This window comes from Colius striatus, chromosome 10 (genome assembly GCF_028858725.1).
Source record: "Colius striatus isolate bColStr4 chromosome 10, bColStr4.1.hap1, whole genome shotgun sequence".
NCBI lineage: Eukaryota > Metazoa > Chordata > Aves > Coliiformes > Coliidae > Colius > Colius striatus.
This window is the reverse complement of record NC_084768.1, coordinates 7,311,597-7,327,373: the sequence shown is the minus strand read 5'-3', so window position 1 is coordinate 7,327,373 and position 15,777 is coordinate 7,311,597. Positions and strand designations below refer to the sequence as shown.

General features: G+C 39.4%; 2 protein-coding genes across 5 annotated transcripts in view; one reads left to right on the top strand and one right to left on the bottom strand.

The window, feature by feature from the left end:
• Positions 1-2,940, top strand: part of BCAR3 (BCAR3 adaptor protein, NSP family member) — a 51,814-nt gene extending 48,874 nt beyond the window's left edge. For all 3 annotated transcript variants that reach the window (XM_062004054.1, XM_062004055.1, XM_062004056.1), the window contains exons 9-12: positions 96-267; positions 445-568; positions 1,411-1,623; positions 2,326-2,940. In XM_062004054.1, coding sequence (XP_061860038.1) covers positions 96-267; positions 445-568; positions 1,411-1,623; positions 2,326-2,513 — 697 coding nt within the window. In that variant the 3' untranslated portion in view covers positions 2,514-2,940. The remainder of the gene's footprint in view (positions 1-95; positions 268-444; positions 569-1,410; positions 1,624-2,325) is intronic.
• A 1,712-nt stretch (positions 2,941-4,652) lies between these two features.
• FNBP1L (formin binding protein 1 like) overlaps positions 4,653-15,777 on the bottom strand; it is a 54,993-nt gene continuing 43,868 nt past the window's right edge. The window contains exons 10-15 of one of the 2 annotated variants that reach the window (XM_062004057.1): positions 9,923-10,032; positions 9,056-9,188; positions 8,509-8,603; positions 7,460-7,608; positions 6,936-7,094; positions 4,653-5,922 (exon numbers count right to left, since the gene is read on the bottom strand). In XM_062004057.1, coding sequence (XP_061860041.1) covers positions 5,915-5,922; positions 6,936-7,094; positions 7,460-7,608; positions 8,509-8,603; positions 9,056-9,188; positions 9,923-10,032 — 654 coding nt within the window. In that variant the 3' untranslated portion in view covers positions 4,653-5,914. The other variant, XM_062004058.1, reaches the window with a different exon arrangement.

Sequence of the window (15,777 nt, the reverse complement as noted above, 5' to 3'; positions counted from 1 at the left end):
TGTAATGTATCTTTGCATTGGATCTCTGAACACATGTACAGCATAATTATCATTAATTCAATAATCTGTAACCAGCAGTATAAATTGCTTTGCAGGCACAACACCATGGCAATAGGAATTGCTGTGGATATCTTGGGTTGCACAGGAAATCTAGATGACAGAGCTGCAACATTAAACAAGATCATCCAAGTAGCAGTGGAGCTGAAGGACTCACTGGGGGATTTGTATGCATTTTCTGCCATTATGAAAGCACTAGAAATGCCACAGGTAAAGAAACCCGTTGCCCTTCATGTTCCAAAACATGGCAGTTGTTCAGTTAATCTAATATATGCAATTTCTTCAAGACCAGAGAGATAAACAGAACAGAATCTTTGTCACTAGCAGTGTACCTTTCCTGTGACTGGCTATGGAGTCAGTAACAGGTATTCTGTTTTGTGTTGACAGGTCACAAGGTTAGAACAAACCTGGACCTCTCTGAGACATCATTATACACAGACTGCCATTCTGTATGAAAAACAGCTGAAACCATTCAGCAAGGCTTTGCATGAAGGACAAGATGAGTGGAATAGTGAGTATGAGTGACACTGGTTTCTATTTAGCCTTTTAACTCTCCCAGTACTCCTTTCCTGTGTAGGGAGATGAGGCAGCTGCTGTTACAATAACAGCGCATCCTATGTTAAAATGACTATGTGAACTTGTATAATGCAGCATAAGACCAAAAAATAGATGGAAACAGCCTGCCAGCCAAACATCAGCACATGCTTGTGTGCATATACCCACACAGAAAGTAACATTCTGCCCAAACCCATGCTCCCTGTTTGTGAAGCAGAAACTGAAACGCTCTGCATTATCTTGCCTCAAAGACAAAGAATCTCCTTCTTCCTCAGAGGAGAGCTACTTCTGACAAACTCTGGCTGTTGTTTGCTCTGCTCATTGGATCAGAAGATGAATCCTCAAATACAAACGATTGCTTAGCTAGAATTATCTAATTCTCTGCTAGCATCAGGTGCTCCTGCATCAGATTCTTTGCAGCTCTTGGGGAGGCAGGGTGGAGGTAACAGTTCTCTGAACATTTCTCCAAAAGAATTGGAGGGAAGGAGAACTTTTTAGACTTGGACTTTATTGAAAGGACACAGATTTTAAACGTGTAAAATCTCTGTGCCGCTGTCTGGTAATTCAGCAGAGCCCTTGCCTGTACTAAATGCAGTTTTCCAACACTAATTTCTCTTGTCTTTCTCCCTGTGCCCGTTCCCTGGAAGCAGGGAGGACAGGTGTATCTGACAAAGTGTTCATTTGAAAGATGGGAGACAATTAGTAGTTTCCAACTTTGAAAAGAATATGGCAGTTAGTTACAGTACCTTCTTCACTCACCAGGTTTTATAATGTATGATTTGTTACTCTTTATCCCAGAGACCATCAGCACTCCACAGAACAACGTAACAGTGCCCCTGCTGATGCCTCTCATTACGTTGATGGAGCGACAAGCTGTCACTTTTGAAGGCATGGACCTGTGGGAAAGCAGTGACCAAGGCTGCGAAATAATGCTCAAGCACTTGGCCGCAGCTCGTCAGATAGCACAGAATGCAGAAGTGTACAGCTGCACTGCAGAGCAGATGCTGGAAGGTAGGGAGCACGGGTAGGAGCAACTGCTGCACATTAACAGAATGGGTGAGGTATGTCTCAAGAATAAGGTCTCTAAGTGCCCCTGAAAGGGCAAGAAGTTCTCCTCGACTGTGGGAGCTGAGATGGTAGCAAATATCCTGCAGGAAGCTCAGTGTGAGGATATCAATGTTGTTTAAAAGCAGACAGTAAATTATTCATTACTCCAGTTCTCCAGTAAGCAACAGAGCATACATCTGCTGAGCCTTGTAGCAACTGAGCAGAAGTACAGTAAGGACCAAAGATAACTTCCCATCTTCTCTGTACCATTTCAAATTCCTACTCTTTGACTTTTGCAACTCACTCACCCATCACAGTAAGATTCTTTACAGCAGTGCAAGATGCCACATGAAGATCGTGACTGCAGACCTAACCCTAACAACAATGTTATTAACAAAACAGATGTTAATAAAGTGGCTTTATATTTTAAACTTGCAGTGAAAATTCAAGGGAGGGGAGGAAAATACAAGTACTTCTTCAGACAGCATGTAATTATATTTAAGGTCAGGCTGTAACAATTACAGCCTGACCATTAAAACTGAGCAAAGGCAAGCCTGTCCTCGTGTCCCTAGAGCTAACTGTGTGCTACTAGAATGTCACATATGGAAAGGAAAAAAAAAAAAGCTTGCCTAACAGTGATACCATGGGATTCTTTTTACTTACTAGGTTTTCAGCCAGATGAAGAGATGAGTGAAATCTTCAAGACAGAATTTCAAATGCGATTGCTCTGGGGCAGCAAAGGAGCACAAGTTAATCAAAATGAAAGATATGAGAAATTCAGACAGATTTTAACTGCACTTTCCCGAAAACTGGAACCTCCTCTGGTGAAACAAATGGAACAATTAAGTATATGAGACTCCGTAAGCACTATTTAAATAACATACTTGAAGTAACCTTTTTTTGGCAATTCGATACTGCACAGACTTCTTGGATTTCATGAGATGTTTAGAACTTCTAGCTGCACAGTGGACACCTGTTTGAAAACTACTGTTTCTAAAAAAAATGTATTTATTAACTGTGTCACCAAGTCATTCAGTGATCCCCTTAAACAGATTATCCCTGTAAGGTAGTCTTACAGCTTTCTGTATTTCCCCTGAGTTGCAATGTTTTGACAGTGCCTAGGAATTAAATGCATTGGCATCTTAATACTACAAATGAACGAAATATTGTAAATAAAATGACAGATGATGTGACATTGCAGAACATTTGTTGTATAATATTAATGAATATAGAGCACTGTACATAGAATTGTGAATTAAAATGTATCTTTATGCAAAATAATTGGCATAGAATCATAGAATGGTAAGTTTGGAAGGGACCTTGAGAGATCATCTAGTGCAACCCCCCTACAGAAACAGATTTGCAGATGGCAGAAATACTGCAGGTGCTTTATCTTTGACCACAAAAGAAGGCTCAAATATCACTGCACCTATGAAAGCAGAACATTAGTTATGTTGGTTTTTTTAAGACAGCATCCGTAGTGCTTTGACGATTGCTGGAGCCTGCACACCAGCTACCCAGCCAGGAATGAGTGCTGAAAGGGCAGGAACAAACAGTCTGGATAATTAAAATGCTTTCAGATGAGTAAAGGTGAGTGTATCTATATATTAAACTTGCTTCACTTAGGTTAATCACTTTGCTAAGTAGTTTTGCAGGGGTTTTTTTCCCCTTGGATGAAGGCAAAGCATGAGCTGTTAACACTTCACATAGGAAATCAAGAGTGCACGGTGTTTATACAGGGACTGCCTTAGCAGCAAATCCCACTTTGTCACATACAGAATAGGGGTATAAGCATTATCCTTAGAAACTGTGTAAATAGTGAAGAACGAACTATGGTTAGAGCTGCATGTGCTTGTTGTCAGTAAGCCTGTTGCTGGAGTGAGATGTTACAGCATTTATAGACTCCAACACCACAAGCGTGTTACCCATTCCCTCCCATCTACACTCAGAGCAAAGGTTCTACCACCATTAGTAAGAGGTTACAGACCTCATGCTGGAAGTATCCCTGTCAGTCTCAACAGAAGACAAAGGGGGAAGCTAATTACTTAGACCATGAAAAGATTGTTTTATTCCATGAAAATATTCTCAACAGAGAACACTATTTTTAAACAAAGCATTTAACATTTAGGAAATCAACGTGCACATAAAAGGATTAAAAATTACTGCAAAATGAAGACAACTCACGTTCAGAGCTTTAGAATAAGTGATTTCTAACTAGCTGTGCAAGTACAAATGGTTTTTTTCCTATGTTTAATAACCCTCAAACAAGTTGCACTACCCCTCATGAAAGCAACTTGCCTCCAAAGAAAGCAAATCCTGGTTTTGGAAAAACAAACAGCACGAAAAGAACGTTTAGTCCTTTATCGGGAAGTGTTATTACTGACCTGCAAGGCTGTTAGTGAGGCAAACCACAGGCCCTTTAGCAGAAAATACAGAGACTGCACTTCCTCCTTTTCTCTAACTTTAAAATAAAAAAGCACTAGATTTAAAAAAAAACCCACCAAAACAACAGACCAGAAAACCCAACAAACCCCCAACAACCCCCAAGCCAAAAAACCACCTAAGTAGTTTTGTCAGTATTGAGTAATGTCACATTATTATATAAATAACCCTGTATACAAGCTCCAAAAATCTAGAGTTTAATAGCCCCATAATACACTAGGTCAAACTGTGAAATAGTGGTATACATAACAAAAGGAATCAACTTCTACGCAAGTCACTCAAAATTCCAATTTACTGGTAGTACAGTTCCTAGTAACACTGAAATGAAAAAGAATCCAGCACTGCTGCATCCACATATTGCTTCAGAGCCCAGAACAACAGGATGTTTTGATTATTTCTTTTCCCCAAACAGCAGGTGGCTGGGTTGACAAACTTGCTCTGATACAGGTATCCCTCCCCCCACCATCTCTAGGCTAATTCTTATCACCCTAATCAATCAGACATGATGTATTTATTAATAGTACCACAAACGGGAGGCAAGACAACGTAAGCAACGGGGGCACTGCAGATGACTCTATTTACACGTATAAACATATCCAAATTTCAATTGTTTACAAGTCAAAGTGCACATCGATCATTACGACTCCAATTTCAAGGGGTCCATACAATGACACGTCACCTGGAAATGGACGAGCGCTGCAGTAATTAAAATTAGAAACTTCATTGTGAAAAACTAAAAGACAGTTTCCATAAAAATATTTTTAAAATATTAAAGTCAAATGAAGAGATGCAACATTTCAATGTATAAAATTCGTGATGCACCATCTATCCAGTAAATTAGAGCTCTAGAAAATACCTACCATGGCTACCTCAGCAGCTGCAGCACTGTGGAAAGAGCTGAGATACCAAGCCCTTTGTGGGATACTGTAAGTAAGCGACAGTGTTGGCAAATAACAGATTTAGGCACTCTTGTTTAAGGCAGCACTTGAATGGCAAGTGGTTGACTTCTGAAAACAGTCATTAGTGTCAAACAGTGGTGAATCCTTCTGGAAGTGTTCCAGGTTTTCAGTGCTCACAACAGGTTACTGAAGTGCTGAAGATGGACCACAGTTTTAGGAGTTTCCCTTGCTTGCATCGTAGGCTAGAGCTGAGATGTAGTATTTCCCCGAATCAACGCAAATACATTATGGTCTCTTATCAGTTATGCCAGAAACTGGAATGTAGTGATGGTTGCAGTGGTATAGTTATAGCAGCATACATGGATACTGGGATGAAACTCTAGTGCTGAAAATGTTTAAACAAAATGATTTGTTAAAATAATCAGACAAGCGACGATGGCCGAGTGTTAACACAGACATGCCTGAGTGTCCTAGGCATGCAGGAGGAGGTTAACGGTGAGCATGGAGGTGGCACAGGCAGACTGATAACTGACATATGCTTCTAAATGGCTGCCAATTAAAATGAGTTGGAAGAGACCGTAATTCAGAGAATCAAAACACAGCACAAGCAAAAATGTAGTTTGTACATCTGGGACAACCTAGGACAGTGAAAATAAAGCAATTTTAAGAGCAGTAGCCTTTTTACTCTGGTAATCGAACTCGTATTTTCCTGCACAAATTGAAGCATTTGCAATACATCCTTACCTATGTATGAAGATGCTAAGATGTTAGTGACTAAATGTATGTCTGCATGCATTCATGCAACTAGCTTTTCCCCTTGGGCCTCCCAGTCTTGTACTCCCCCATCCCCCACCCCCCCAAGCAGCTGCATGTAACCTCCTTCAAGATCTCGCCCATTTTCTCAGAAACCCGCTTCAGGAACCTGCAGTCCAAGAGGAAAAAGAAAAGAACAAAGTTACTGCAGGCCTTTAGAAGACAGAGAAGCGTGCTCAGTTCTAACAGGCCATTGTCAGTGGCTATACATTAGCCTTGTACTTAAGTCCACATACTCTCATTAAAAATACAAGCCTTTAGATCAACACTTTTAAAAAGTGAGGGGAATTACTGGACATTTAAGACCCTGATCTAAACCAAACATGATGCAATCCAAAGACTTAGCTTACAGGCACAGATTAAGAATATAAACTCTTTCTATTTCCAAAAGCAGAAAGAGATTTCAGTAAGACATCAAGCATTACATGTGGTCTCTTTTTTGTTTGTTCGTTCAAGGTAGCCAGAGTTAAAACAATGAAGTTGTGTCTAGTACACAATATTACAAGTACTGAAAAGGAAGGAGAGAGGCAGATCAGTGGACTTTGTCCTTAATCAAAATGTCTTTTCCTGAGTTTTTGTGTTGGGCTTTCACAATCAGAAAACATTTTCCTGTTTTAAGAAGTGAAAGCTGCCAAGTATTTGCTAAGGAAGGAAACTCATCATTTTTCAGTAACTACGTTCAGTTATTAGAAGAAAAAAGCCCTCTGTTTTAAGCACATAGTTTAAGTCACAGAAGTGGCAACAGTAAATCTTGAGAGACTTTCAAGTAATTTTTCTGTTCTCTATAAAAAACAAAGTATTCTACAGAACAAGCAGGAATCATGGTCTTGTCAGTTTAGTAGCTGAACTGCATTTAGTGCTTTGTAAAGCTGGGACACTAGCTCAGTTAAACAAAGCAGAAGACATTGGTCAGAATTACAGACCACTGTAAGATGCATAACTTAATGTGGTCATCTCTGAAAAAACCAGCACAAACTCACATTAGAAACAACATATCGTTACTGACTTCTGATCTTCTAATGCTTTCCATGAATCTGTGTAACTTACTATTTTTCCACTATGTTCCCTGGAGAATGTACAATTGAAAGCTGCCAGTTTATTGTTAGATATAGGTTACTGCACCTTTGCTGTTTTTCTCTAACGTTACATCTATATATGATGTTGGAACATAGCCTTCCTCTCCATTATGTCTTCGAGCTCTTGTCCACCCATCTCCTTTGTCCTCCTCAATAATGTACAGAATTTCTCCTTCTTTCATTGCTAGAGTGCCTTCATTATGACCTGGGAAAAACAACATGCAAAGAAGTCTCAGCATTCAGACAGAATTTTAAGTCATCTTTTTCCCAGGGCATGGTTTCCAAATCATATATAAACAGGAAGAACAAAAAATCTGTGCAACAGAACATGTGGTCCTGCAGGCATACAGACAAAACCCTAGTCCAATTTTGTACAGCTGAGCGTTTGCCAATAGCTGTGATAATATTTATCTTCAACCAGCACAGAAGCACTGCTTATGAATTGATTTCTATAATATTTCTACTGATTGTAGTTGCTCATACAGTGCTTTAAATCACTCAACCTGTCCTCCACAACAAATAATCCATGCTCTAGCTTCAAGGGTTCCTACTGTGTGTTGTTGACCTTACCATCAAACGGATATATTGCCTTGCAATGTCCTATAGCAGGTAACGGATCATCATCTTCAAACTCATCATCAAACTCATTGGGATGCGTGTGTTGCTGTGGTGGGCCTCGAACTTCCTGGTTTGCATCATCTGTGTAGCTCCCTTCAGGGCTGTAACACATCAAGAGGAGTCATAGAATCATAGAATGGTAGGGCTGGAAGGGACCTTTAGAGATAATCCAGTCCAACCCCCCTGCAGAAGCAGGTCCACCTAGATCAGGTTGCACAGGAACATGTCCAGGTGGGTCTTGAAGACCTCCAAGGAAGGAGACTCCACACCCTCCCTGGGCAGCCTGTGCCAGGGCTCCCTCACCTCACACTGAAATAGTTTTTTCTTATACTTAAATGGAAGTCTTTGTGTTCCAGCTTCACCCCATTATCCCTTGTCCTGTTACTAGATACAATAGAAAAAAGGGATGTCCCAACCTCCTGACACCAACCATTTAGATAGTTGTAAATGTTAATGAGATCCCCCCTCAGTCTCCTCTTTTCTAGACTAAACAGCCCCAGTTCCTGCAGCCTTTCCTTGTATGATGTTCCAGTCCCCTGAGTGAGGACACCGGTGAGTTTTCAGCTTTAAAGCTCAGAACAGACTTGTGCATGGCACTAAGGGCAGGCCAGGGACGTTGCTCTGGGAACGCCTGGGAGCGGTTTTTCTATTTACTGCTGGAAGTGATTTTCTGAACATACTTATCTAGCAAAGGCTTACACTGAATTCTGCTGTGAAAGTAAACAGATATTTGACATACCTGGCTCTACAGAACATGGGAAGTCTTATGCAATTGAAGAAAATAACTTTAAAAGGTGCTGCTAAGTGGGTGTTTTGATTAGACTTGGCTATTTGTTACCATAATGACATGAACTGACCTCTGCAATTCAGAACCAATACAGTTTTCCTTTAGAAGGACTGAAGCTTTCAGAGGATAAGTAGCAACTATGACATACTGTTAGCTATTGAAGAGATGTACTGAGTCTAGCATAAGATACAAAAGCAGTAGACAGAATACTGACCTCTCTCTGCCCTGTGTTACAAGGTGGTTGATATCACTGCTGTGCCGTCTGTCGCTTCTGGCTGCTACTTTACCTTCAACTTCAGAGAGCCAGGCCTTAGGGGAAAAAAAGACAAATATTGGTGTCAAAGAAAACTGGATTCTAAACCAACAAATACCACTTACCAAATGCACTTGACTGCACACAGCTGATTTGTCAGTACACAGCCACACAGCAACTGCATTCCTGCGTGAAGTCTCATCCCTACTTCACATGAAGCACGAGCCTCTCCCACATACTTAGCCTACATTCCATACTAGGCTAGACATTCATACATTTACATGTCAGGGAAAGTGAGATTTTTTTCAAACAGTTCACATGTTTAACAATGTACATCCTTATTCTAGCTAGGTGGACATACATGACAATATGGCTCCTCACAAAAAACTGCATCAGGAGCACTTCCTTAAATCAAGTTGTTTTCTGGGTACTATATTTATAACCCATAAAACAAACTACAAAATTGTCACTCTCTTACATTTTCCAAGGGATTGTTTTAGACTCTAACCTCGTTCTTGTGTATTTCCATGCGGAGACGGTCCATGTTGCTCATAGTTTCAGTTAGTTTTGGTTGCAAACTGCCTGGATCACCCATCTGGGGATTTTTTTCATAAACATCCTTCATCTTGATGAGGGCATCTCTAAAATCATACAAAACCCAACAATAGTTATAAAAATTACCTACATCAGTACTGATTGATTAAAGCTAAAATAATGTTCATGTGTTTGAGATCTTGACCTATTATTAGACACTAAGCACAGGCCTGGGGAACCACTGCCCCCTAAATCCCCTCTCATTCTGTCATCTTAGCACTTTGCCTTCCTCTGTTGTGTTGTGCACAAGCACACAAGGACTCCAACTGTCACCTTGTGTCTATCTAGTCTCCATATTGTTTCCCATATTGTTTGCCATACACAATTTCATAGAGTCATAGAATGGTAGGGTTGGAAGGGACCTTTAGAGATCATCCAGTCCAACCCCCCTGCAGAAGCAGGTTCACCTAGATCAGGTCACATGAACATGTCCAGGCGGGTCTTGAAGACCTCCAAGGAGAGAGACTCTACATATTTCCTAAATATTGATAGTGTTCATAATGCACTAAGTTGCAGCTCTCTTGCTCAGCAAACCTAGGGAGTTTTTTTAATGCATACTTTCCAATCCAATGTTCTCTATGCAATGTTAGGATCAACATAGTAAAGCAGAATAGAGTGATGCGAACAGAACCCATGTACCATAAACCACGACCTAAAAAATGCTTTGTAATAGCTGGGACTAGCATATTCTATCTTCTGTCCTAGCTTCTGAGCTGCTGGCTTAGGTAGAGGACCTCAAAAGAAACAGAGAACATGACAAAACTCAAAAAAATGCACCCACTTTTGGTCTGTTTCCTTCTGTAGTTCTCTGTTAAGTTCATCAATTCTCTGTTGCAGTTTCTTGCGCCTTTGCTCTGGAGGGAGATGGCTGAAGTCTTCTAGTGCAGGACCCTGTAAGTACAGGTACTATTAAACAAGTAGCACTCACCTCCGGACAGCTAAACTGACATACCCATACACAAACAGTGCTCACTGGAAGCAGGATGGACCTTCTCAAAAACCCTACTTGACACATGACTCCATAGAAGACGGCAACAGAATAAATGCGCATTCCTGCTGCCTGATCACATTCAAGGCTCTTTGTGCTCTCTGTAACAGCTGGCTCAGAGATGTAGTTCAAAATTTGTAAATTATTCTTCTGAAAAGCTAAGCCATGTACCTCCTACTACATTTGCTGCACTTAAAGCTGATTTAGAAAGGACAGAATTATGACACTAATTCTGTTGGAACAAAAAGCTAAGGTATGTATATAACACACAGAATTGATTATTCCTCTGGAGTGTGTGTTCTATGGCAATTTGGATGCTATTGAAAGAAAAATACTGTATTTCGGATCTTCATTCCAAAGTACCACTGCAGTTCTCTTCCAAAACTTCATCAATCTTGCTAAAAAACATTAAAACTTAGAAAGGTCTGCTGTGTTTTACCTCAAGTGAAATCACTTCATCAAGCACAGAAAAGGCTTTTTAACACACTGAAATTTTGATCTTAGATTTGTTAGTCTGCATCAAAAGTTGCTCAAATACTCACAGAATCACAGATTAGTCGTGGTTGGAAAGGACCTTGAAAGGTCATTTAGTCCAACCCCCCCTGCTAAAGCAGGTCCACTTAGGTCACACATAAACACATCCAGGCAGGTTTGAAAATCTCTAGAAAAGGAGATTTCACACCCTCCCTGGGCAGCCTGTGCCAGGGCTCCCTCACCCTCACTGAAATAGTTTTTCCTTGTGTTTAAATTGAACTTTTTGTGTTCCAGCTTCTTTCCATTACCCCTTGTCCTGTCACTGGATACAACAGAAAAAAATGATGCCCCAGCCTCCTGACACCCACCATTTTAGATATTTGTAAATGTTAATAAGATCCCCCCCCCCAGTCTCCTCTTCTCTAGACTAAACAGCCCCAGTTTCCAGAGCCTTTCCTCATACGAAGAACTCCAAGCCACCTTTCTCATAACAAAGAGATAACATTTCAGGAAGGGCAAAAGCTGCCTACTTACAAAAACTTCCTTAAAACAAACCTTCCACCCAAACCCTTAAGAGCACACCTATGATGAGCCCAAACCTGTCAACATCTGACTGCAAACGTGCAGTGACTGAGGCATGAAAAGCATGGGGAGAGATTTTTACATATTTTATGAACTTGCTGTGAAAACTCTTCCCTTCGGGGTGATGGTCTTAAGGAAATATGGTACACATCTTTGTGACAGGAAGTTAAGTTACATTCTTTGTGTCCTAGTTGCCTAAGAAAGTTGAGCTTTCACACAAGGAACTCTCTTGCCCTTACAGTAGCCCTCCCTAGAGGCAAACCCAAACAGAAAGCTTTCTTTTGCCAAGAAGAAACTTGACTGTTGAGATTCTAACAGGAGCAGCCTTAGGCTCCACTGCCAAGTTTCTAATGCCCCCTGCACTTAAGATCTTCCCCTTCAACTTCATGGTTCGTTCGCAGTTGTAAAATCGTAATCTCGCTGCTTTTTAAGAAGAGAACACAAGACACCATAGAAGAAGGGAAACCAAGATATAATGTTTCCAAAAGAAAGCGGAAGTGTTTCTTTCTGGAGGAAAAACAAAAGAATTAATCCTTTCACAGGTGCTTTAACACATCACAAAGCAGCAAAAAGCGAATCCCGTCCTCCGGATCGTTCTTCCTTACAGGTCAGCTAGAACCAGAGTATCCCAAGAGCAACAATCACAAGAACAGTGGTCTTTTTGGAACTTTTTTACCAATTTACTCTGCAAAACAACAATATTGCTTAATGTGTGGTTTTCACTTAATAGAACAGCTTTCTAATGTTCCTAAGCAGGATGGATCTTCCCCCCTGCAATTGCTGTTTAAAAGCAAAGGCATTAATTTTGCGGTATTCCGCATTTACACAAGTTTTGACATATTTTCAGATACCTATTTTGTGCTGCTTTAACACTTTTCATGACAAACAGAAATTGCCACGTATTTCCATCATGGAAAATGGAAGTTTCCCAGCTTGTGAATACTGGCCAGCCCTAAAATTCCAAAATCACAGATGTAGCTGCAACCAGATGACAAGTCTAGTTATCTTACATTAAGCACAGATGATTAAGAAGACTGTGTATATGAGTGGAAGATCTGCAGATGTATTTCAGCACCTGACTTAAAGCAGTTATGATATGGAAACACTTTCAAGAGATTACTTTTCATGCTATCTTAGCAGAAGTACAGCAGACAGATCAGCACACAGGCTTACCATCTTCACCGACCACTGCACAGTTCATTTGAAAACAGAAAGAAACAGGAAATTATTCACATGCAACCACTAGTTACAAAAATGATTCATGCCTAAAAATGCATCTTTAGAATATTACTTAAGGACTGAAATTTCAATTTATAACAGCCACATTTCACTATGAGCACACGAAAAGTAAAATACAATAATCAGAAATGCACTTCTGCTTGAAGAATTAATACATAATTACTGTGTGACAGTGGGTAGTTCAGCTTACACAATTCCACTACACAACTTCATTACACTGCTTGTGAATTGTCACGTTCGAAATTGTACACTAAGGAACTTCTGTTGTGAGAAGAAACAAACATACAGCCAACATTGCACAATACAGCAGAACTCAATGATGGACTGGTCAGCTGTATGTAAATAATTTGTTACTTATAACCAACAATCCACTACTGTCACTTTTACAAACAATGTATTTATTATTGCAGCAGAACTACAATGAACAAAGACCTTTGTCAAGTTTAGAATTTAGAAATTTTACTCATTTTTACTAATTACTTTTAAATTTAGTGACTGAAAACCAGCATTTGGAGCATTGCTGCTGTACTGGGAACGTGTTAGCCCAGACAAAAATACAGATATTTAAAGAGTAAAGACTGTCTCCTTAGAGGAAGCAAATAAACTATGGGATGCTGTGCTTGGGTTTAACTGTCACAGCATTTTTGAGATTTACCATGCTTTCAATGACTTTGAATAACCCCTTCCAGAAAAATAAGAAGCAACTTAGAGAAGATATGTATCTCCAGCATCACTTATTACCCTCAGCAACCGTTAACGCCGCTGACTGATGCACATACAATTAGAATTTCAAGCAATACGGAAAGAAAAGCAAGGATGATGATATGATGATGCTTTTGTAGAAACATCAGTCAAGTCCGAAGATGTAAAACTGCTACAGAACAAACTTTTTGTTGTCTTTAGAGTATTCCAAGAAAACACAAGTACAGTTTATATGCTACTGTTGATGCTGCATCTATTTGTGTGAAGGGGCCTTGAGCATAAGCACTAACACTATCTGGAAATGTTAACATTTCAAAGGATGCCAAGCAGCACAGTGCTAACAACATGAGTGACACTTGCTTACACTTTCTTGGTAAGACTTTTCTCAATCATTTTCAATCATCAGTTCTACAGTTACTGTTTGCTGCTCCTGTGATACATCATCACAGGAAGAGTTAATGGGTGAGGCACAGAACAAAGGCAATCTGGTTTTGTGATCTCCAATGCCTGGAGTGAAATCTTGTACTGGGCACGTTAAACAACTACTCTGCTTACTGTGTGATATTTGCCAACTCATAGATTATTCTTGGTAGAAGCAGAAGTGGATTGCTACCATTTGATAGTTCTGCATGTCAGTACCACTTGGACGTCATTTTCTAGGGACAAAACTGTGGAAAACAACATCACGTACTAGCAACTACTAAAGCATCAAGATGCATTATGAAGCTAAAACTGATCAATGAGATTATAAAACCTACTAGATTTACAGTATGTATTTCAGCTGAAAAGGCACTCGGTATGTGAGAATGTGATGTCTGTTAAAATGCTTGCAAGGAATTTGAAAATATGCAAAATTCAAATGTTCCTCCTGCAGCTATACAAAGGTTACCTATTTAATATTGTGGGATATGTAACTTAACCTAGGTTTGTAGGACACTACTGATCCTTGCTAATCTTACAGAATCCTATTCTATATTAAATTCATTCCCTCCTATAACACAAAGAATGACTTGTAAGAATCAAGAACATTGAATAAAAATACAGTTTAATTTGCAATTAACCTTCTGTAGCTGTCAGAGGTTCCAGGACTACTGATGTTCCAAGGTGGTGACTTGTAAGGAGTCAATACACTTAGTGATCAAAAGTGGAGGTACAATCAAGACTTGTGCCATTTCAACAAGAATCTAATTCAACAAGAATCTAATCCCGTTAGTTCCTCACTCAGTACTGAAGAAGGAACATGATGTTCATGAATGGAATAAATGATAAGTGACTCAGAAGAGGAAACACGAAAAAGACCACAAGAATTTTCTAATAAATGGTAGTAGTAGAAAGGGTACTTCTAAGATAGCTGAGGACCTGAAATAAGGTGCCACAAGAAGACTTAATTACAGTAAGCTTTAAGTGTAATTATATTTCAGAATGACAGCAAGAGAGCTTCTAAACTGTAACTTCATTGTAGTGTAACAGTTGTGATAGCAATATTATGTCAACAGTAGTCAACTGTTGCTCAAGACAGCAAGTCAATACTGTTCTCAAATCATGAATATGTTATAATCATGTTCTCAAATAATGAAAATCATGAATTATATATAATCAAATTAATCCAATCATCTCATTATTTGGATCAATAATTATCATAAAACATAAACAGGGTAGCCTGTGCTTCACTGCCATAGCAGCAAAGTACATTTATCACTAGAACATCACTTAACATTCCCCTTTTATTGTATTTGAAAAAAATCTGCCATACAAATTAGTAACCAAGTCAATTAATCTCAGAAGGTGGCACTTGGTTAGTACTTTGTCAAGAATTTTACCCAAAAGAGCCTTGGACAAACAGGAACAATTTATCAGAAAATGCTTTAAAATTGTAACATTTCAAAAACAAGTATTTCAAGATCGGTAACCACCATGTGCTATAGCATTTGAAGTATAAAAGCAATGAAATTTCTCCCTTCTTAGTTCTGTGTCTTACCATCAACTACTATTATTTCAATTAAAGGTCAGCAAATAAGACATCTGATCCGTCAGATGTGGTGACTATGTACCCAATGATCAATTACTGCAGAAATATGTTACATGGTGATAGGAAAACATTTGTGAATGTGAACAACAATGAAGAAAGGTATCAACCACATGCTGAGCACCCTCTTTATAACACCTTTCTTTTGGGCACAAGCATTTGGAATGCAGTAAGGAGTACTTCTATTTTATTTCATTTTTACCCCTTTGGTTACTTCTGTGTAACACAAAGTATCCTACAAGTGACCTTATAGTTTAAGTCTTATTTTGATGAAATAAGCCTTATAATGAGGGTGAAGAGCATTAGAAAAGCCACATCACAAACACACTGCCCATCATGCATTTCAACTTGTTGTTGAACTTACCCCTCTTTTGAGGCTTCTGAAAGAAGGAATTCTGGGCTTGCCTGTTTTTATGTCACTCATGCAATAATGCACTGGTTCAATGGAGAATATGGGATACTGGGACCCATTAGGAGTACTGGATGTGAATAAACTAGTAGGGGTTAGGGGTGGGGATTGTGGCTAATGTGGAAATAAAGAAAGCAATAAATAAGCCAATTGTTCCAAGCGATTTTAAAATGAAAATTCTCTCTTACAAAAAAAATCTCTATCCAGCACAGAAAC